The 22,361-nt window shown below is 38.5% G+C and overlaps 1 protein-coding gene across 4 annotated transcripts in view; it reads left to right on the top strand.

Annotated features, from left to right (window-relative positions):
• Positions 1–22,361, top strand: part of LOC138354936 (enolase-phosphatase E1-like) — a 117,191-nt gene that overhangs the window by 41,163 nt on the left and 53,667 nt on the right. For all 4 annotated transcript variants that reach the window (XM_069309453.1, XM_069309452.1, XM_069309455.1 and 1 more), the window contains exons 4-5: positions 13,257–13,444; positions 13,631–15,502. In XM_069309453.1, the coding sequence (XP_069165554.1) occupies positions 13,257–13,444; positions 13,631–15,502 (2,060 nt within the window). The remainder of the gene's footprint in view (positions 1–13,256; positions 13,445–13,630; positions 15,503–22,361) is intronic.

Raw genomic sequence — 22,361 nt, 5'->3', positions numbered from 1 at the left:
TACTTTTTTTTTTACCTTTAGCACAAAAATTACGTTATAAAGATTTAACGCCAAAAACTTTAATTTTTATTTTAAATATTCTTTTTTTTTTTACATATTCAAGGGCAAAAGTCATATCATATTATTGCAATGAAAAATTAAACATTTAATTTAAAAAATTTTCAATTAAGATAATGTTTCCTTAGTTTTAAAACAAAAAGTATGAAGATTCTACATCAATTAGAAGCAAAGTTGTTATTTTTAGGGAAATAAAATACTGTAGTATTTTTATCACTTTGGTAACCCAGCTACAGTACGTGAATAGCATGCATTGCTGAGAGCTAAAATTTTGCATGTGTAAGTTTCTTCATATAGCTACCTGACATACGAATCACAGCCTGATCAATCAGGTATTCTTTGAGGGTGTTTGTCGCGTTCTCTCTTGAACACTGTAAGAGACCGGCCTGTTATGCCCCTTACGTGTTGCGGGACAGTGTTGAAAAGTGTTGGTCCCTTGATGTTGATAAGAGTTCTCCCTCAGCATATCTATTGCACTTCTGCTTTTCAGCGGGGGTATATTCTGCCATGCCTACTGGTTTTATTTGGTGTAATCTCTGTTCAGATTTGGAACCAATCCCTCTAATAGTTTCCACGTACAGTATGTACTTACCATCCCCTACCAAATTTCATGTAAATATAAGAGTGTCAGGTTGAGAAATCGACTTCTTGTGATTGGCATGGAATGACCCATGACATGTCATTGATGGCTTTTATATCATATCTTTTTAATTTGGTCGACCATTGTGTCTTGTGGTCTTTTCTGTTTTCCATGCGTTTGAGATTTTGTTCTGGTGCTTGTTTTTTTCCTGAATACGGTACTTTGATGCTTGCACTTTAGTTACAGCAGCCTACCATAGCCACAGATATTAACAAATAAAATTACAGGTCAATCTTGAGTCAACAAACTACATGGGACTAACCCCAATTCATTGTAATTAGAGATGCCTCCATGATGCATTTTCCATCCCCTGTGGGCTAATTTTAATTTCACTTTGCCACATTTTCAATTCATCCTATAAAATAAACAGAGGTCATTATAAATAAACATACAAGCATCAGATGTATAATAAACGTCAGAGGTACACGGTTGTTCAACATCCTCCCAGCAAGTATAAGAAATGTTGCCTGAACACCCGTGGACATCTTCAAGAGGAAACTAGATAATTTTCTTAAAGAAGTGCCGGACTAACCGGACTGTGGTAGATATGTGAGCTTGCGGGCTGCTCCAAGTAACAGCCTGGTGAACCTAGTTCTCACAAGTCCGGGCTTGCCTCGGGCTGGGCTTGGGGAGTAGAACTCCCAGAACCCCATGAAATTGCTGAAATAGAGGGAATACAGAGAACATATACGGCACGCATAGACTCGATAAAGCACCTAAATTACTGGGATCGTCTCAAAGCCCTCCAAATGTACTCACTAGAAAGAAGACGAGAGAGATATCAAATAATATACACCTGGAAGATACTGGAGGGCCAAGTACCAAATCTACACAGTAAAATAACAACGTACTGGAGTGAACGATATGGAAGAACATGCAGAATAGAACCAGTGAAGAGCAGAGGTGCCATAGGCACAATCAGAGAACACTGTATAAACATCAGAGGTCTACGGTTGTTCAATGTCCTCCCAGCGAATATAAGAAATATTGCTGGAACAACCATGGACAACTTCAAGAGAAAACTAGATTGTTTTCTAAAAAAAGTGCTGGACCATAAGTAGTGTTCCCTCTAAAGGTAAAGAAAACAAATCACAGAACATCTCGCCCACCTCTATCCCAAGTTTGACCAGGAAGGTTAGCAGTATTGAGAAATAGAAATGATTGAACTTAAGCTACAAGAATCATATAAAATCCAGGAGACAGAGAGAGCAAAAGGCCATCAGTGAAATAGGAATCCAAAATGCTATTTCACCCATACAAAATCAAGAACAGAAACTACATTTAGTATTGTACCCTGTGTAAGGGAGATGAAATTTTCACAGATGACAACATGCAAATGAGTGAAATCATGATACAGTATGATTCTATTTTCAGTGAACTTCTTAAACACACTGAAGATCGATAACCCAAAGGAATTCTTCTTAAATGTGATAACATCAAGTTGTATATTAGGTGTCACCCTAACCCACGGGACTTGAAGAACTGTAGCTGTAAACAGTATGCCTATGCACTTGGCACCAGGCCTCAATTCCTGAAATTCCACATTTATCAAGAATTGTAACAAAACACAATCACAGGCTCTTAATATGTTTTTAGAGAGAAGCATTGGTATTGTTAAGCAACACAATAAAGTAGCTGTCACAACTGCAAGAAAATGGCAGGCTAGATAACAAGACACCTTTCAAACAAGAGATGCCATACCAGTGATACTCTTTAGGTCACTAGTGCTCTCTAGGGTGGAATACTTGTGCACACTAACAGCCCCCATTGAAAGCTGGAGAAATTGTTGACATGCAGAGAATGCAAAGATCCTTTACTGCTTGAATCCAATCAATAAAATATCAAAATGATTGGGACGATTAAAATTTAAATCTATTTACAGTAGATCTCTAGAGCCCTGGTGGGGAAGAGAGAGGCACATAATCTACAATTGGAAAATATTAGAGGGATTGGTTCTAAATATGTACACAGAAATAACATCTCATGAGATGAGGAGGCTTGGCTGAATATGCAAAATAGCTCCATTGAAAAGCAGATGTGCCATAGGCATTCTGAGAGAGAATTCCATCAACATCAAGGAGCTCAACACTCCCTCTGCATATAAGGAGCATAACTGTCCAACCTCTTGTAGTGTTCAACAAAGAACTCGATAAACATCTTTATTGGATACCTAATCAACCAGGCTGGGATTCATATGTCAGGCTGTGAGCAGTCGCATCCAATAGTCTGCTTGACCAAACCACAAGCCAGAAAGCCAAATCTTGTTAAATTGAGCAATTGAGCAGTGTAGCACACCCTGGGCTCGGGGAGTAGAAGAACTCCAGGAACCCCCTCTAGGTAAACTCCAGATAATAGAGTACAGCGCCTTCGGTAAAAATAATACTTTCTAAGTACCTTACCTTTCCTTTGCTTTTCAATGAGTCTGAGGATTAACGTATCCACGGCCTGGTCTCTGAACAAGCGTCTTGGTTGGTGGTCTTGTTAACCAGGCTGGTCAACCTAGTTGCTCGCAGCCTGATGTATGACACAGCCTGATTGACCATGTATCCTTTGAAGAGGTGTTTATGGAGTTCTCTTTTGAACACTATGAGAGGTCAGCCAGTTGTGCCCCTTATGTGTAGAGGGAAAGTATAGAAAAGTCTTGGGCCTTTTAATGTCAATAGTTCTCTTTCAGTATACTTATTGCACCTCTGCATTTCAATGGAGCTATTTTGCATGTCCTGCCATGCCTCCTGGTCTCATGTGGTGGTGTTATTTCCATATGCCAATTTGGAACCAGTCTATCTTGTGTAGCTTCTGGGGATCAACAGCCTTTTCAATGCTTTTTTGCATTGAAAAAAGTTTCCTGGTCTGAAACCCATGGCCTAGTCTCCGCTTGAGACAACCAAGCCTCCCGGTTGGTTGTCTAGTCAACCAGGCTGTTGGGCGCAGCTGCTCAAAGCCTGACACAGGAATCACAGCCTGGTTGGCAAGGCTGTGTTTACTAGTTGTGTTTACTAGTTGTGTTTACTAGTTGTGTTTTTACGGGGGTTGAGCTCTGCTCTTTCGGCCCGCCTTTTTTTTTTTTTTTTTTTTTTTTTTTCTCTCACCACACACACACACACACCAAGAAGCAGCCCGTGACAGCTGACTAACTCCCAGGTACCTATTTACTGCTAGGTAACAGGGGCATTCAGGGTGAAAGAAACTTTGCCCATTTGTTTCTGCCTCGTGCGGGAATCGAACCTGCGCCACAGAATTACGAATCCTGCGCCACAGAATTACGAATCCTGCGCGCTATCCACCAGGCTACGAGGCCCCCAGGTATGTGATCAGGTATGATCAGGCTGTGATCAGGTATGTAAGATCAGGTATTCCTTGGAGGTGTTTGTCAAGTTCTCTCTTGAATACTGAGAGAGGCCGGCCAGTTATGCACTTTACATGTAGTGAGAGTGTGTTGAAAAGTCTTGGGCCCCTGATATTCATAGAGTTTTCCCTCAGCATACCTATTGCATCTCTGCCTTTCAACGGGGGTATTTTGCACATCCTGCCATACCTACTGGGCTCGAGTGATGTTATTTCTGTGTTCAGATTTGGAACCAGTCCCTCTAATATCATCCACGTGTAGATTATTATGTATCTCTCGCCTGCGCTCTAGAAAACACAGATTGTCTTAGTATTTTACAAGTGTAAATTACATACTGTGCATCGCTACCACTTGCAGTCTACCGAAGACAGATTTAGAATTTTTAAGTGATCCCAATAATTTAGATGATTTATTGAGTGGATTTATTTTGAGTGGATTGTCAAACCTGGCCTTGGGCCGGGCTTGGGGAGTAGAGGAACTCCCAGAACCCCATCAAGCAGGTATCAATAAAAAAGCTTTGCATCCTTTTTGGGTCAGCAATTTCTCCAGCTTTGAATGGGGTAGTTAGTTAGTTATCTCTTGTTTGAAAGGTTCTTGTTAGCCAACCTGTCATTTTCTTGCAGTTATGACAGGTTCTTTATTGTGTTCTTTGAAAGTAAGGTCTTCTGATTTGATTACTCCCAAATCTTTTATATTGCTCTGGCATTCTGTCGTGTGATTTGACTACGTTTTATATGTGGCATCCGTTTTTATATTTTTGTTCTTGCCATAGTGCAGGTGCTGGAATGTATCCTCATTAAACTTATTATTTTCTGTGCCTCATTGAAAATTGGTTTGCTTTGTCACCTTGAGGTTACCTTGTCCTCTATACAGTATTCTTTATCTCATAAAAATCCTAGTGTCATCTGCAAAAGATGATACAGTACAAAAGGTTGTGTCCTCTGTCAGATATGAGAATGAGAAAAAGTACTGGAACAATCACAGTACCTTTCTTGACTATTACACACTGGGCTCTGTTCATTAGGAAATTGAAGATCCATTTTGCTATTTTTCCAGTAATTATTTTAAAGCACATTTTGTGTACAATAACACCATGTAACATTCTTCTAAAGCTTTGGCAAAAATCTGTGTATATTTCATCTGCGTTTTTCTCGTCTTCCATGGCATCTAAGGCCATGTCATAGTTATCTAGCGGTTGTGAGAGGCAGGAGTGCCTGTTTTGAACTCGTGTTGTCCAGGATTATGTAGATGTGAGTCCATGCAATTTGTGATCTCTCTCTTTTTAGCATTCTTTCAAAGATTTTTATGATGTGTTAGGGGTATTAGTCTAAAATTCTTTGCATCTGCTTTACCTTTGTGAAGTGGTGCGATCGCCACTGTTTTAAATATGTCAGGGATAACATATTTATCTAGGCTCCATGTACAAAAGATGTTAAGTGCCTGTCATAGTTGATGAATATAGAATTCCAGGCTTCTGGGCCTAGGTCAGAGTGCAGATGATCAAAAGATGATCTGTGATCAATGATCACAGATCATTGCTCGCTATGTGCTTCTGCACTATTTCTTTTGAAAATATTATATATATATTTTTTTTGGGGGGGGGGGGGAGGGATAAGTCTGATTACCAGATATTCCTTCACTATTATTCACTTTTTCATTGCGATATTGCTTGTTTAACACTATCAAAATCCACAAAAAAAATTATTTGCAAATTTTGTTGTTGTCTTACAGTATATTGTTAAAATCCCATCTCTGGGCACACAAAGGAAATTAAAAAAAAAAAAAAATTAGCTGCATTGAAGTACTGTACTCGCCTAGTTGTGCTTGCAGGGGTTGAGCTTTGGCTCTTTGGTCCTGCCTCTCAACTGTCAATCAACTGATGTAGAGATTCTTGAGCCTATTGGGCTCTATCAAATCTTCATTTGAAACTGTGTATGGAATCTGCCTCCACTACATCACTGCCTAATGCATTCCATTTGTTAACTACTCTGACACTGAAAACCATTTTTGTCTCTGGCTCATTTAGGTACTAAGTTTCCACCTGTATTCCCTTGTTCATGTTCCAACCGTGCTAAATAGTTTGTCTTTGTCCACCCTCTCAACTCCTCTGAGAATTTTGTAGGTGCGGTACTTAAATTTGCAGATATACAGTAGCTCCTTTGCACAAGGGAGGTAGTAAAGCTTTGGCAAAAAATTATAGACCAGTTGCACTAACATCACACACAGTACAAGTTTTTGAAAGAGTGACTAGGAATCAAATTTTTAGTTTTATGGAAAATAATGAATTACACAATCCAGGACAATATTGATTTAGAGTGGGAAGATCCTGCCTGTCACAGTTACTCAACCATTATGGCAAAATCACAGAAGCCTTGGAAGAAAAGCAAGCTGCAGATGTTGTATACACAGACTTTGCAAAGGCATTCGACTAATGTGACAAATAGCCCATAAAATGAGAACATTAGGAATAACGGGTAAAGTAGGGCATTTGATTTTCCACTTTGTCAAACAGAATGCAGAGAGTGACGTTCAATCAAATAAGATCAAGCCCAAGTACAGTACAGTGAAAAGCTCTGTACCCAAGGGCACAGTCCTAGGTTCACTGCTATTTCTCATTCTTATCTTTGATATAGACAAAAATACTAGTCACAGCTTTGTGTCATACTTTGCAGATGATACAAAAATCAGGCTGAAAATTTCCTCTTTAGAAGACACTGAAAAACTGCAGGCAGATATTAATAAGGTCTTCGATTAGACAACTGAAAATAACATGATGTTTAACTGTGAAACGTTCCCAGTACAGTACTTAGGTATGGTGAAATGAGGAAGTTAATGAAACACAGGGCACAGGACACAATCAGATACAATGATAGAAGGAAAGCATCATGTAAAAGGTACGAGAATTATGATGTCTCTCAACCTGACATTTAGTGAACATAACTGAGCAAATATTGTGGTGGCCAGGAAAATGATATGATGGATTAATAGGAAGGTTCAAATCCAGAGACCTCACAGCAATGCTAATAATATTTAAATTACTGTGCTGTCCTGTCTTGAGTATTGCTCGGTACTCACTTTCCCTTTCAGAGCAGGAGAGATCTCTGAATTCGAGGGAATACAGAGAACATGTACGGTACACATAGAAACAATAAAAAATATAAATTATTGGGACCGTCTCAATGCTCTCAAAATGTACTCTTTGGAAAGAAGATGAGAGAGGTATCAAATAATATATCCATGTAAGATACTTGAAGGCCAGGTCCCAAATTTGCACAATGGAATAACAACTTACTAGAACAAAGGATACAAAGGATCAAGGAAATGCAGAATAGAACCAGTGAGGAGTAGAGGTGCCATAGGCACAATCAGAGAGCACTGTCTTAGCATCAGAGGTCCACAGCTGTTCAACACCCTCCCAGCAAGCATTATAAATATGCCCTGAACAAAAGTGGATGTATTCAAGAGGCACTTAGATAAGTTCTTTCAAGAAGTACCAGACCAACCAGGCTGTAGTGGATATGTTGGCCTGCAGGACCTTCCAAGGTGCAGCCTGTTGGACCAAGTTATCATAAGTTGAGCCTGGCCTCAGGCTGGGTTCGGGGAGTAGAACTCCCAGAACCCTCTCCAGGTATGCTGCAGGTGATCATGTCTTCCCTTACTTTTGTGTCTTCCAGGGACGTGAGGTTTAGCTCCCTTAGTCTTTCCTTGTACCTCATACTTCTCAGTTCTGGGACTAGTCTGGTGGCATACCTCAGAATCTTCTCTAACTTTGTCTTGTGTTTAACTAGGTATGGACTCCAGGCTGGAGCTGCATACTCAAGGATTGGTCTGACATATGTGGTATACAAGGTTCTGAATAATTCCTGTCACAAGTCTCTAAAGTTTATGTTGGCCAATCTAGCATATGCAAGTGGAGAAATTGCTCTGTGACATCACAGATGCTTGGTTATCTATGCTAGAGACTCCCAAATCCAGTTGCATGGACAAATCAAGACCCGCGAGTTGCCACAATATTTCCATTTTTTTGTACTCTATTATTTTCTTTATTGTTTTCTCTTGTTTATATGGATGTCATTTATGATTTGTACATAGTAGAACATACACAATGTTCTCATATGTAATGCAATACACTTACAAACAATGAAGACATAATCAGGAACATTACAATATCAGATACCACATATACAGTACTCAGATCACAAGCTCATTGAAGTGCAAACTACCATCAATACTCAGAATAGGCCTAAAACAATGATCAAGTGAAAGGGGGTTATTCAGTAAATTAAATTTTTATAATAAAAGGATAGACTGGGAGACAATAAACAGGGAACTAACTAATATTCCATGGGAAACTAAGTAATAAAAATACTACAAAAGGAATAGAAAAACTGACTAAGGAAGTATATAAAGTCTGTCTGAAACATGTTCCTTTCAGGAAAGCCAGAAAGAGATCCAACGTAGAAAGAGAACGCAGACAACACTTTAAAAGAAGGAAAAAAATAACGGAAATGCTCAAGCAGACACGACTTTCCTTACAAAGAAGTAATAATTTAAACGGGGAGATTGAAGAAATCAAGCAGAAACTGAAACATTCGTATCAGATTGAAGAAAGGCAACTAAAACATAAAGCAATTCAAGAAATAAATAAAGAAAAACCCAAAATATTTCTTCACATATGCAAAATCAAAAGCAAAAACCACTGCCAGTATTGGGCATATTTGTACGAATGAAGGTTCATACACTGAGGATGACAAAGACATTAGTGAAATCCTAAAAAAAGCAGTATGAGGACATTCTTAGCACTCCAATAAACACCATGAAAGTGAAAGATCCTGACAACTTCTTTATGCGGGATTTCCTAACCCCTATAAATATAACTAATATCAACACGAGCATGGCAGATTTCGAATTCTCGGTTTACTGTCGCTGGATACTCAGTTTTCTGTCGAACAGAACACAAAGAGTAACAGTCAACCATATAAAATAGGGTCCAAGTGCAATAAAAAGTTTTGTGCCTCAGGGTACAGTCCTTGCACCACTGCTTTTCCTTATTCTCATATCAGATATAAGCAAAAATACAAGTCACAGCTTCGTATCATCCTTTGTAGATGACACAAAAATCAGCATGAAAATTTACCTCTGCTGAAGACATTGAAAAACTTCAAGCAGATATTAACCCTCAGACTGCTAAGGGCCTTTTCGCCTCCAACACCCACAGGCGTAACAAAAAAAAAAAAAAAAAAAAAAAAATCTTTCGTCTTATAAAAGTGTTCATTTGTGTTCCCTGATCATCCCTGAGGGGACATTTGTGTTCCCTGATTCCCTGAGGGGCCTCGTAGCCTGGTGGATAGCGCGCAGGACTCGTAATTCTGTGGCGCGGGTTCGATTCCCGCACGAGGCAGAAACAAATGGGCAAAGTTTCTTTCACCCTGAATGCCCCTGTTACCTAGCAGTAAATAGGTACCTGGAAGTTAGTCAGCTGTCACGGGCTGCTTCCTGGGGGTGGAGGCCTGGTCGAGGACCGGGCCGCGGGGACACTAAAAAGCCCCGAAATCATCTCAAGATAACCTCAAGATCATGGAAAGAAAAATCGTAGGTAGCATATTTTGGCCACAATCTGGTGGGGGAAGTCTGGCAAAAAAGAGGCGTTGACAGAGCAGTCGCCAGACGAGGTCTGCTCTACCCAAGCTGTCAGGCGGCAGTTGCCACAAAGATATTATTACCTAATTATTTCAATGTCTCTGAGTGATTTTGTCTTTGTTTTTGTGAAGTACTATTATTCAATAGTGTGTATTGTGATATATTTATGTAATAAAATGTGTGAACCATCGCTGTACAGTGGAACCTCAAATAACGAATTTAATCCGTTCCAGCGCCGTGATTGTCATGTGAAACAGACGTCATACAAAACGAATGTCCACATTGACAATAATGGAAATCAAATTAATCCGTTCTGCCACTGAAAAACATCAATATGATATTCAATGTTTTAAATAATGGAGCAGCCTACCATACACTGAACAAATCTTTGACATTTTTCTTTCTTCAAATTTGTTCAATATTTTTTTTTCACTTGTCTTATAGCAAAAGGTTCGTTCGGTGTTCAGCAAGTAGGCTGCTCCATGTTTCTTAAATAAAAAAAACGAATATGAAAAATTTTGAAAAACAACAAATGTCAACAAGGTTTGTTCGGTGGTCGGCAGGGAGGCTGCTCCATGTTTCTTAAATAAAAAAAATGAAAAATAAAAAAACCGGTCGAAACAATTTGAAAATCGAACAAATACCATAAAGGTTCGTTCAGTGTTTGTCGGGTAGGCTGCTCCATTACAGCAATCTTTCTTTGTTTCAAATGTGTTCCATTTGTTTTGTATTTTTCATTTACGTCTTAATAATGGAGCAGCCTACCCGACAAACACTGAACGAACCTTTATGGCATTTGTCCGATTTTCAAATTGTTTCAACTGTTTTTTTTTTTTTTTTTTTTTTATTTAAGAAACATGGAGCAGCCTACTTGCCGACCACCGAATGAACCTTTTTGACATTGTTGTTTTCAATTTTTTTATTTTTTTTTATTTTTTTATTTTTTATTTAAGAAACATGGAGCAGCCTACCTGCCTAATGTATAAAATACAGTATGTCACAGGTGTGATAATCACGGAATCGGTCATCGCCCCACAAGGCAACTGTGCATTCTATGCACCAGGTACACACAGATTTTTTTGCCTTTCCTCTCTTTGTTTTGTGTGCTTGCAAGCAATGGACACACATTTACTTTTTGCACATATTCCCGTATGTAACCAAGCTTGTGTATTGCAAGGTAGTCTTTGAAAGCCAGTCTGTTGAGAGCCGTGTGAGGCATTGTTTGCACAAAGCTCATCACATCACTAGCTTCCTGGCCAAATTTCAAAAGTAATTGTGACAACAGAGCAAGACTACAAATACAGATTAGTGGTTTCTTGCCTGATTTTACCAAATATTGTAATGTTGAAACTGTTCAGCACTCTTTATGTCTACAATGTGGAAAAAAATTCTTGGTCCACATTACAGTTTTGCACACACATTTATCTACCAATGATACATTACATCATTACACATTTATCTACCAATCTCATTAAATTGTAGTCCATGGCACAATTTGGTAATGGACTACAATATAATTTACACTGTTTTGCAAAGTTCCGTTTACCACTATCATTTCACTACTGTGAATCATCGACATCTTCACTTTGCATCTGTCTTTTGTTGCAAAATGTACTTCCTGGAAATTGGGGTTCGAACAATGTTGTCTTTGTTCCAATAATCGTGGATGACTTTCACAATGTTTCATCATACAAAGCTCATGAAAAACACTCATTTCAGCTACAGTCCTCTCTTTTCAATGTGTCAAATGTGAAGTAATAAGCTTGATGTAACAAGTTGTACTGCTTACCAGTTCATTTCCTCAAGATGTTACATAAATGCCTCATCAAAATAAGCCATAAAATATCAACTTTCACTCATATTGGAAAATGTCTAACACTAAAATCCATATCATCAATTGTAGGTATTTCTGGTACAAAATTCTCACACTCTTTCCACACGAATACTCCTGTGCTGTTTGTAGTTGCACCAACACCACGACCAACATCACAGCTCCGTATTATAGTAAAACTCAATTGTCTAGGAGATGAAGCTCTTCTACATTGTATAGCCCACCACGAACAGTTGAAGTGGAGATCAAACTGTTGTCATTGTCCTCATGGCAGGACACACACCAGCACTTTACAGGGCAAGCTGCTGACACAACAAACCTGTGCCTAGTAACACTACCATGAGAACCGGGCTGTGGTGGGTATGTGGGCCTGCGGGCCGCTCCAAGCAACAGCCTAGTGGAGCAAACTCTCACAAGTCAAGCCTGGCCTCGGGCCGGGCTTGGGGAGTAGAAGAACTCCCAGAACCCCATCAACCAGGTATAAACCACTAAGACTAGGTTCATCTATGCTACAAGTATCAGAATGAATATCTCTCAAACCAGAAAAAGTCATTGACTACAGTATCATGGTGTTTAGGAATGGCAGGTGGCACAGGTGGTGAAAATATATGAGAGTGGTGTTGACCTGGTACGGTACAGCGGTGGTGGTTAATTCTGCTTACTGTAAATAATCACTGTATCGTACTCATCAATGTCTGTATCACTCGTATCTGATCGTTGTGTTAGGGTTTTAATTGGATTTTGAGTCGTCAACATCACTACCACTATCCTCTTGATACAATGGATCATGTTCAGTATTTCATCCTCCAATAGTGAATTTTCAATCACGCAACCCATCAGTGACAGAAAGCTGGAAGCACATTTGTCAGCTGTAGTAGCTCACTTGAAACTGAGCCTACCCATGGCTGTGGGACATATTGAGAATTTTTTTCAAGATGGCAGAGCCTCAGGCCTCCATATGCTACCCAGGTTACCACATGCAAGTTTTCAATCTTAAGATATGCTAACAAACACCATATATATGATGGAAATCAACATAAGGTAACCACAAAATACGGCAATCGATGCACCACCTATCAACAGACTTATGGTGGTTTGCACAATGCTGGGGTTAATGGTTAAGGAATAATTTCCATGGTTTCTATTGGGTTACTGAATGGGCTGTCTCTGGTTAGACTCTTCCTTTTTGAGTTGAGCTGAGACTATAAACTTAACCCAAAGTTAAATTAAATTGTGTTTATTCAACCTCATTGTTATAGTGCCAAAGAGATTATCAATCGACTTATTCTGTTTCATACATACAGTATCCTTTCTCTTGCATTTATTTCTGAAGCTTTTTCTTTGCATACTTGTATTTTTAGTGTGTACTAATGGCATGTATTTATACATAAGAGTATTATGCAGCATGTTCATTCTGGCTTATTTCATGTTCCACATACTGAGGAGTTATAATTTAGGTCGCATCTTCCTTGTTGATGCTTGTATGGTATTCGCATGTTCTTATAATACTGTACTGTAGCATATAGTTGCTTTCCACATTGTCTTGCCCCTTACTTTCTTTTTTTATATCTACATTTATATCTGCACTTAGTAAATTTAAAAAAATGCATAAAATTTATTGTTTCTTGTTCATTATATACAGTAATATGTTTTATAGTAATGATATACAGTGCAGTACTGTTATAGTATTTGATATATATACTATATATAGTAATTGTTTGGAATATGTCTTTGTATGGCAGATTTTATGAAGAGGGTGGCTGGGAGCTGGTCGGCGTGTGGTTGCAGGAAGCAGTAAATGCCAAAAACTGGCCATTGGCAACACAAGTGCTGAGCCTTCTGGAGTCATCACCCATGACGGTGGCCAGACTTAAGCGGAACACCACTCCCAAGCTTGTGAAGGAGCTCTCCAAGGACTCTAGCAGTCCAGGTAAGGATGCACTTACCTTTGTAAAACAGACGACATGTAACAATGCTTGCGTACATTTTATTATGAGCAAGCACTTTGCCATTTTGTGATTAAATTTTAACATGTTATAAGTATAAAGTATTTAGCAATTATGCCTTGCTCTCTCTTGAAGGGTAAATAAATGGTGTGTATTTGTATTTATTTCAGGTGTCCAGGTGGTGGCCAAACATTTGGTCCTAAAGTGGATGGAGGTTGTACGTCAAGGTGATGGTGTGGCTACAGCTGCAGGTGTTGGCCTGGACAGCAGTATTAACACTTCTGCTGATGAAGATAGTGTTGAAACTCCTACACAACAGGCAGAAATTCCTACTACACAACAGGCAGAAATTCCTACTACACGACAGGCAGAAATTCCTACTACACAACAGGCAGAAATTCCTAACGAGCAAACATCAATGGACGTTGATGGTGTAGCAGAGGAAGGTACACACACAGCAACAGCAGAATCCTCACAGGGAGAGGGTGGTTATGGTAGCTCCTCTCTTTCATGCCAAGATGAATCTTCAAGTACTTCCACAGAAAGTGACATTACGCCTGCACCCACCACACCTATCCGTATCACCATTCGCAGTGGGTCACAGGTTCTGGCTAAGGTATCATCACAGCGCCTCAGCCAGGACTCGACAGACAGCGATGACAACAAGCCACTCAGTATTATTAAACAGGAAGCAGAGAAAGCCCGTTCATCGACACCGGTTAGTGGTGGTGCCATCAGTAACGAAAATTCATCCACTACGTCAGTGGGGTCACTGGAGACTGGTGATGATACGTCAGGCAATACTACTGCTGCTGCTGCTGGCTCCTTGGAGGCAGGCAATGCTGCCTCAGAGAATATTGAGAGTACATCAGGCTCGAATGTTAATTCGGTCATTGTTAACACATCCGCTGTGACTGTCTCAAGCACAGTGCCATCAACGGAGTCAACCACCACAACCACTACAACTTCGGCCATCCATACTATAGTTACATTTACTGGCAGTCTAGCTGCCAACAACCCACCTGTTGCTAAATCCTTGCCTGCTTCCACCCAAAGCAATACCACATCCCCCCTTCCTGATACCAAAGACCAGGATTCTCCGGTGACTGAAAAGAAGAGTGACATGAATGGTGTGAGTGATGATACAAAAGTGGAGTCTGTGACAAGTAAAGGTGCAAATAAAGTAGATAGTGGTAATAAGTCAGAGGGAAAGAGTGAAACGAAGAGTGAAGTGAAAAGTGAAAAAGTAAAGAAAAGTGACTCAAGTAAAGATAAGGCCAAAGACAAACACAGAGACAAGGACAAAGAGAGAGAGAAAGACAGGAAATCAAGGGACCATGATAGAAAGAAAGACAAAGATAAGAGCAAAAATTCTAAAACCAGTGGCAGTAGTAGTAGTAGTAGTAGCAGTAGTAGTAAATCTGATAAAGACAGAGTTAAGAGTTCTAAAGACCATGATAGATCTAAAAGTGATAAACACAGAAGCAGTAGTACCAAAGACAAGGATAGGAGGGACAAGGATAGAAGTAAAAGTAGCAGGGATAAAAGAAGTGGAAGTACAGATAAAGATAAGCACAGGGAAAAGGAGAGAGATAAAGATAAAGAGCGGCGTGAGGACAAGAAGAAAAAAGAACAGGAGAATGAAGATAAAGCTACACTGGAGAAAATAAAGCCATTAAGTGCAGATGGGTTAGCCAAAATACCCAGGAAACAAGCCCCAGCAAGTTTCCTTGATGCTTTGGGTTCTGCTGATGTTGACTTGCAGGAGGCCAAAAAGCCTACTGTCAAGACTTATAAGTCCCGTGGGTTCCGCAATACAGGACTGCTGGATGAACCCACCAAGCTACCTGGAGTGGCAGGAAAGAAGGCATCCGAGAAGAAGCCAGCAGCAGGGGTAAGCCTTGCTGGTGGAATGAAGCGCACCTCACCGCTTGATGATCTAGCTGCCACCCCCCCTGACAAACGCACGCGCTCCTCTGTTTCATCGTTGCCGCTGAACGCCGACAAGCCAGGAGGAGTCAAGCTAATATCACCTAAAAGACGTAAGTGGAAGATGCCCGCCACTACTCTCATACTACCTCTTTATTTTTGTTTTGTTACCTTCTGCTTTTATCCTCTTGTATTTTTCATTTTTCCATTTTTCTTGGTATTGGTTTCCTTTATCATCACCACTGGAGGAAAAGGATCATTGCAAATTTGTATTTATTTTTTCTCTGGGTACTTGTGATGTATATTTAATTTTGTCTTTGATAACATGCTCTCTAGTTTCAGTTATGAGGTGAGGTAGTGGCGGGCCTCATGTTAACATTGCAGTGGTAGACGAGGAGTAAGGCTGGATACAGGTGGAAGGGAGACAGGGAGCATATCATGTGATCTTTAAGCCATTTCACTTCACTTTTGGTTTAGTATTCATGTTTTGTCTGAACACAAATTTTTTCTTTGCCGTTAAAATAACTGTAGCCCTACCTCTGCCTGTAGGCACCTTACTCCAGTCTCCACTGCTAATTATTGTGGGATGTGGCGAGTACCAGAAGAAAGCTCATTAGGTCCAGTTGCCTTTTTGTTAACATTTTGATATTGTCTAACTTGGTAAGCATTTTGTAGTGCTAAGCTTTGCACAAAGAAATGTATCACTGAAATTTACCTTTGGTTGCAGTAGCCTATGTTAAAACAGATCTCATGCATTTTAGCCAGTCACTTTTTTATACTGTATGCTTGAAGCTTTAAAGGCTTGATGGCTCTAATGTAACAAAGGCCCCTAAATATTTAAAAGTCTTTTTTTTGTAGGCATGTTATTGAATGTAACAAAGGGTGAGATCAATGATTCTAAGGCATATCTTCTCTTTCCTATGTTTTTCTTCGCATGAGAAGGAAGTTGAAAAATTAACTCTCCAAAGTTTATTTTCAGTTACATTATTATGGCCTGATGCTAAGAGAAGCATTTTGTTGAAGCTGACGGCATTTTCAAAGGCAGAGTTCAAATGGATACAGTTAGGAGCAGGCAAATATATAGTCAAGAGTGAGATGAAGTACTGCACTATGGGACCAATGGGCCCACTGCAACTTTCCAATCTCACGTGTTTCAATGATGGCTGGGGCAGTATGTTGATGTTTCATCTTGGTCTCGAGGATGGCAGAGACCAAGACAAAACATCCAACATACTATAGGGAGCTGGTCGGCCGAGAGGACAACACGTGGGACTTGTGATCCTGTGGTCCTGGGTTCGATCCCAGGCACCGGCGAGAAACAATGGGCAGAGTTTCTTTCACCCTATGCCCCTGTTACCTAGCAGTAAATTAGGTACCTGGGTGTTAGTCAGCTGTCACGGGCTGCTTCCTGGGGGTGGAGGCCTGGTCGAGGACCGGGCCGCGGGGACACTAAAAAAGCCCCGAAATCATCTCAAGATAACCTCAAGATACTACCTCAGTCATAATTGAAACGCATGAGATTGGAAAGCTGCAGTGGGGCCATTGGTCCCCATATTGAGGTGCTTTACATCACTCCCAGTTACATATTTGGCTGCTTCAAATTGTATCTACCTGTGCTCTGCCTTTTGAAAATGTTGACAGGGTCACTAAAATGCATCTCTTAGCATCAGGCCATAATAAAACAGCAAAATGAATTTCTTTTCAATTGAATAGAGACATAAGAAAATAGAGAAGATTCATGTTAAAATCACTGATCTCACTTTGTCATATTCAATAACATACATAATCAGTCATAACTTTGAAAACACTGTCAGCATTGGAATATTATACTAATACTCTGGAATTCCAAAATCTAGTAAAACTTTGGCCTATTTCAAATGAGATTTTCAAGGGCCTCCCATGAGGCTTCAGTGTAACGTTAAAAGGTTACCTGGTTCAGAAAATTGGTTAGTAGGAAGGCCTCAGGACCCATGAGCAAGTCACACACACACACACACACACTGTATACTTGTTGGAGTGTTTGCTTCACATTCTCTTGGTGAGGATGGAAAGGAAATTGTCTTCTGTTTTTTTTTTGTTAGTGAATAACATTATACATTGACTAATCATCAGCATAGATGATGTCTTTTATATCAATTAAATAAAAAAGTAAAATTGTTTTCAAACAATTGAAAATACAAAATAAAAGTGGCCTACTTGAGTAAGGCTGCAACCATAGTAAATTTGCTTAGCAGGTGGGAGAGAGTGGGAGGGGGGGATAGTTCCTAATATTTAATGCTAGTACTAATATTGCACTAATATTTAATACTCTGCGAGTCGTTCTCTGGACATTTCTTTAAATGGTCAGAATAAAGAATGCTTCTAGCCTAGGACTATTGCTGTAATATAAATCAAAATTATGAAAAGTAGAGAATATAATTGATATGGTGAACAGGTACAGTATTACCACCACATTTGTATGAAAATGGCAGATATGTTGCCTCTACAGGGTTTGTCTTGCCTAAATATTTATTGGAAGTATGTGGAGGTAACGTGGCCTAAATTAGTCATGCCCACCAGAACAGGCAGGTTGGATAATTCCCCAACAAATAGTGCTAAGAAAAAGATTAATACTGTAATATATTAGTGAGGAAAGTGCACATAAATATTATTAACATTTAAGAAGTAGATAAATAGATGCACATTATTTAGAAATATGTACAGTATTTATTAAAAGTTAAAACTATGAAGCAAAATTTAAACACTTTATAATATGAATAGGTCTTCATGAACATAGAATAACTAATCAGGGTCATTACTCTTTGATTCTTCATATTTGTGTTCGGTCCAAGTATAGAGAAATTTAACACAAGCATGCAAAATCTGCACAAAATATGTCTCTGTGGTAGATCACTGAAAGGCTCAAGAAATGGCAAGTATCACAACAAAGGAAAATTATTCTACATAAGAGATTACAGAAATTTAACAACATGCCTAAGCTGTCATGCCAAACTAAAGGAAATACAGTATAACAAAATATAAAAATAAGCCATCTTGGAAAACAGAAGCAAAAATATTTTGTTCACATGTATATGCAGCACAGTATACAAAAGTTAAATTGAAATCTCTTCTAGTATTAGTCACCTACTTAGTGGAAGAGGGTCATTTATGGAAGATGATTTAGACATTGGTCAAATCTGGTAATAAAAGTACAAGTTTCTTATGAAACCCGGTGGGCAACATGAAAGAAGAAAACGCTGAATTTTTGTTTTCTGGGAGAGCACCCTTTGGTGGCATCCTGAGCTGCCTGCTTGGTTAATTCCATGCTTAAAACACCTAAACAGGTCCCTTGAATCACAAGCACCTACTGAGAACCAGGACCAGAATTTGGCCCCCTCAATAGAGGTAAGGAAGTCTGGGGGATGCAAGTTTTACTAAGGCAGAAAAGGAAAACCCACCAGGAAGGTAGAGCATCCCAGAACATTGGCAACCTTGATACGATTGATGTTCACATTTTTTTATCCAGCCAAAATGTTATCATAATTATCACATTGGGGTGGGCTGTGGGAGTAGAATAACTCTTGAAACTTGCCACAGACACACAAAATATTGAAATATTTTACCCTAAATTGCTTTTTTTAGTCATGAATACATTAAAGAAAAAGTTCGTCAGTACTAGATAGACTCGCAAGGCAAACTAAGAGGTGGTGTAATTAAGACATTTATTGTTTATTGTTTACAAGTACAGTATTGTCTGTTAGTGCATACAATACTTTCAGTTGTAATGAAAAATAGCAAAGTAAGAGAAAATTATATACAACTCTAAAAGAGTTTAAAACTAAAGAATTGCTTGTATGTTTTAGACACAGCTGTCTTAAATTGTAATACAAGCAGTAATAATTAATTCTAAAATCTTTGTATAACATCAAGAGTGTTGCAGAGGTTAAACAAAATAAGAGTTATTGTTCTTATTATAATACTGTATTTTATTGTTCTATTATACATACAGTATAATGGTGTACTATATATATAACAACAGTATTGTTAATTCAGCTCCCAGTTCTGGAGTTGATTAATATAAACAAATATATAATATTTCTGAATCTTGCATGCAAGTTTAAGTGGGCTTTTCACAGGAGATTAGAAGTTACAATGAGACTAGGAATATTTATGAATGACAAGTGGTTGAAGAAAGCAGTCATATAGTGAGTTAGTTTGTATAAATGAGATTAGCAATAAGGTAGTAAGAGATAATTAAGTGGGGAATGGAATTTGATAAACAAACAAACAAAATAGAATAGAGCCTTGAAAAAGCTAGTTGGCAAAACAATGTGTGAAGCATCATGAACAGTGACAGATAGATTGATTTTAAAAGAAATTATAGAAGAACTTGCAGGAAAGGAGAAATCCAAATGAAAGTAGATTAAACCTTGTTATTTGTCAAATCATATTAAATACTTTAGGGACAGCTAAAGTATGAGGGAGATGATGAGAAAGTATGACTTTTTGATGGAAGGTCAATACCAGTAAAGTATGCCTTTTGGTGTCAGGCAGGACTGTAATATTGGCTAATGTAGGCAAGAAGTATTATCAAAAAAAGCACCCCCAGCCATTTTGAGTGTCCCAGCCTGGGCTGTTTGTGCATTTGTCTGCTAGGACATAGGGATGTAAAGTTTTTTGTTAATAATTTACATTCTTTTTCAACACTGGATGCTTGAGTTAGGTACTTTGTCCTGCTTCAGAGGTCTGTAACACCTCTTTGTTGTTGTTGTTGTTTGTTGACTTAATCAGTGATATATTACTAAGATTTGTTGACTTAATCAGTGATATATTACTAAGGTATTAGTTAATCCTTGGATTGAACATTATGGTGTCACTGCATTCCGCATCTGTTGTATAGAAATAGGCACAGCATCACAATTATTGGAGGAGGAGGGGAAGAGATGCTATGTACATTAGTATGCAAAGTGCAGTGACTGGTTGAAAGAGTAGAAAAATGACAGACTGCTTTTTGAAAAAGTATCTTAGTGTATATATATGAACAATTGTACAAGAAATATTCTAGTGTGTCTGACCCCATAATAGCACTTTGTATGATAAGATTGAAAGGTAAATGAATGAATGAATGATGTTAGACAGTGATGAAAGGGTGAAAGTGGAAAGCAAATTTGCTAAGAAGTACAACATGAGAGTTGACAGTGACATAAAAGGTATATACAAATAGTGTATAGTATTGTTGAACAAAAAAAGGCTAGGCACAAGTTGTTGATGTACAAACTGGTACATTATAAATGAAAAAATTAAATGCCCAGTGGGAAGAGAATGTGACAAGGCAGTTCACAAGGAAAATAAATTGGTTCTGTGGATACAAAGACAGAGGAAAACAAGCAAACAGAAGTATGATGAAATTAGTAATAAAATTGTTCACTTTCCATTTAAAGTAAACTGTGAATATTGACTTAGAAAAATTACTTAAAATTTTTCAAGAAGACAGTAAGATCATCTGAAGAAAAGACTTGGGCCTGGATCATGGGGGCTTAGTCAATATTTCCTAACCATTTTTTGAACTCCAGAGCACTACAAGGTTGTCTCTGATAATAACTGTGGGTTGGCAGTGAGGCTATGAAGCTCATAAACTGCTTAAATTAATAAATGCAAACTTATCCCTCACAATCGAGGTACAGATCTCTTGTAATATAACAATTGCCTCTGTAGATGCATTTTTAGTATGTCTCTTAGTCTTGTGTACAGATGTTTTACTGTACCTTATATTTCCTATGATAATATGCTTGTCATGAACATTACCATCATTATTCAGAGGAACAATAACTACAACAAAGGCATGACAAGATAAATGTCAGAAAATTACATAAAGACTGCCATGTGCATGATTGGACTGGCAGTTTGCTTAAATTAAAGCTATGACAATTGTGGCTTTGAATACAGTGCGAAGACTGGGTACATCAGCAGCAGCAGACCTACTCGCAGTGATTATATCTCCAGGATTATTGAGTAAACTGATGAGAAGCAATTATTTGCTAGAGAACTTCAATCTCTTGGTGGTGTTACCTTGATCACGGTATGTACTGTATTTGCAATTCTAAATACAGTATTAAAATTATACTTGAAGTGAACTAGAATACTGTAGTGCATTATCAGGGATGTAAAGAAATAATCTTCTATTGAGCAGTGTGTATCGTCCAAGTATGGCTGTTACTTCACTATGCAAACACACAATGATGATTTAGTATGTTTTAATGTTATTTGAACTATTTTATATTTAATAGAGATGCATTAAAGAAGAATGACAAGACTAATAGCTGGTCTTGAGACCAGCTATTAGTCTAACAAAGTATCCAAAATAGAGAACCTATTTTGCAAAGACAGATTGACATCTCAGTTTACACTCATTTCAGAAATGCACAAATGGGTATATAATCCAGATTTTGTAGTAAATAAGGGGCATAAACAGCGGATAAATATTTCTGAAACTGGTAGAATAGGTGTTAACCCACCGCAGAGGAAGTTTTGTTTTAAGATGGATAAAAGGAAATACTGGTTTGGCAATAGTGTTGAAGATTAGTTGTATAGGTTTGAACACGATTGCTGCAGTTCTCCTTAATTCATATACTGTATTATGTTTCCAAGTGACAGGTTAAATCGGAACACAAAAGAGGGAAATTATATCGTAACACATTTGTCTAATCTCATGTGGGTCACTGAATCCTTATTCAAACTCGACTTCAATGTGAATAACCAGAATGGCAAGTTTTCCATCCTCACTGCACTGTATAGCCTTCAAACTCATTTTCCCTTTATATTTACAGGTTAATGTACTACTTTGCAGAGGTAATTGTTTAGGTTTAAAATCCTTAGAATTGGCTAAAGTGTATTATAGCAATGTACTATTAATCAAGTTGTAGTGTTCCTTCTTTCAGCTGTGGCAGTGCCGCAGGTGCCAGCGGGATGACTCCTCTTGTGTATTGTGCTTAT

This window comes from Procambarus clarkii, chromosome 65 (genome assembly GCF_040958095.1).
Source record: "Procambarus clarkii isolate CNS0578487 chromosome 65, FALCON_Pclarkii_2.0, whole genome shotgun sequence".
Taxonomy (NCBI): Eukaryota; Metazoa; Arthropoda; class Malacostraca; order Decapoda; family Cambaridae; genus Procambarus; species Procambarus clarkii.
Note: the sequence above shows the minus strand (reverse complement) of the source record. Positions and strands in the feature narration are given on the sequence as shown.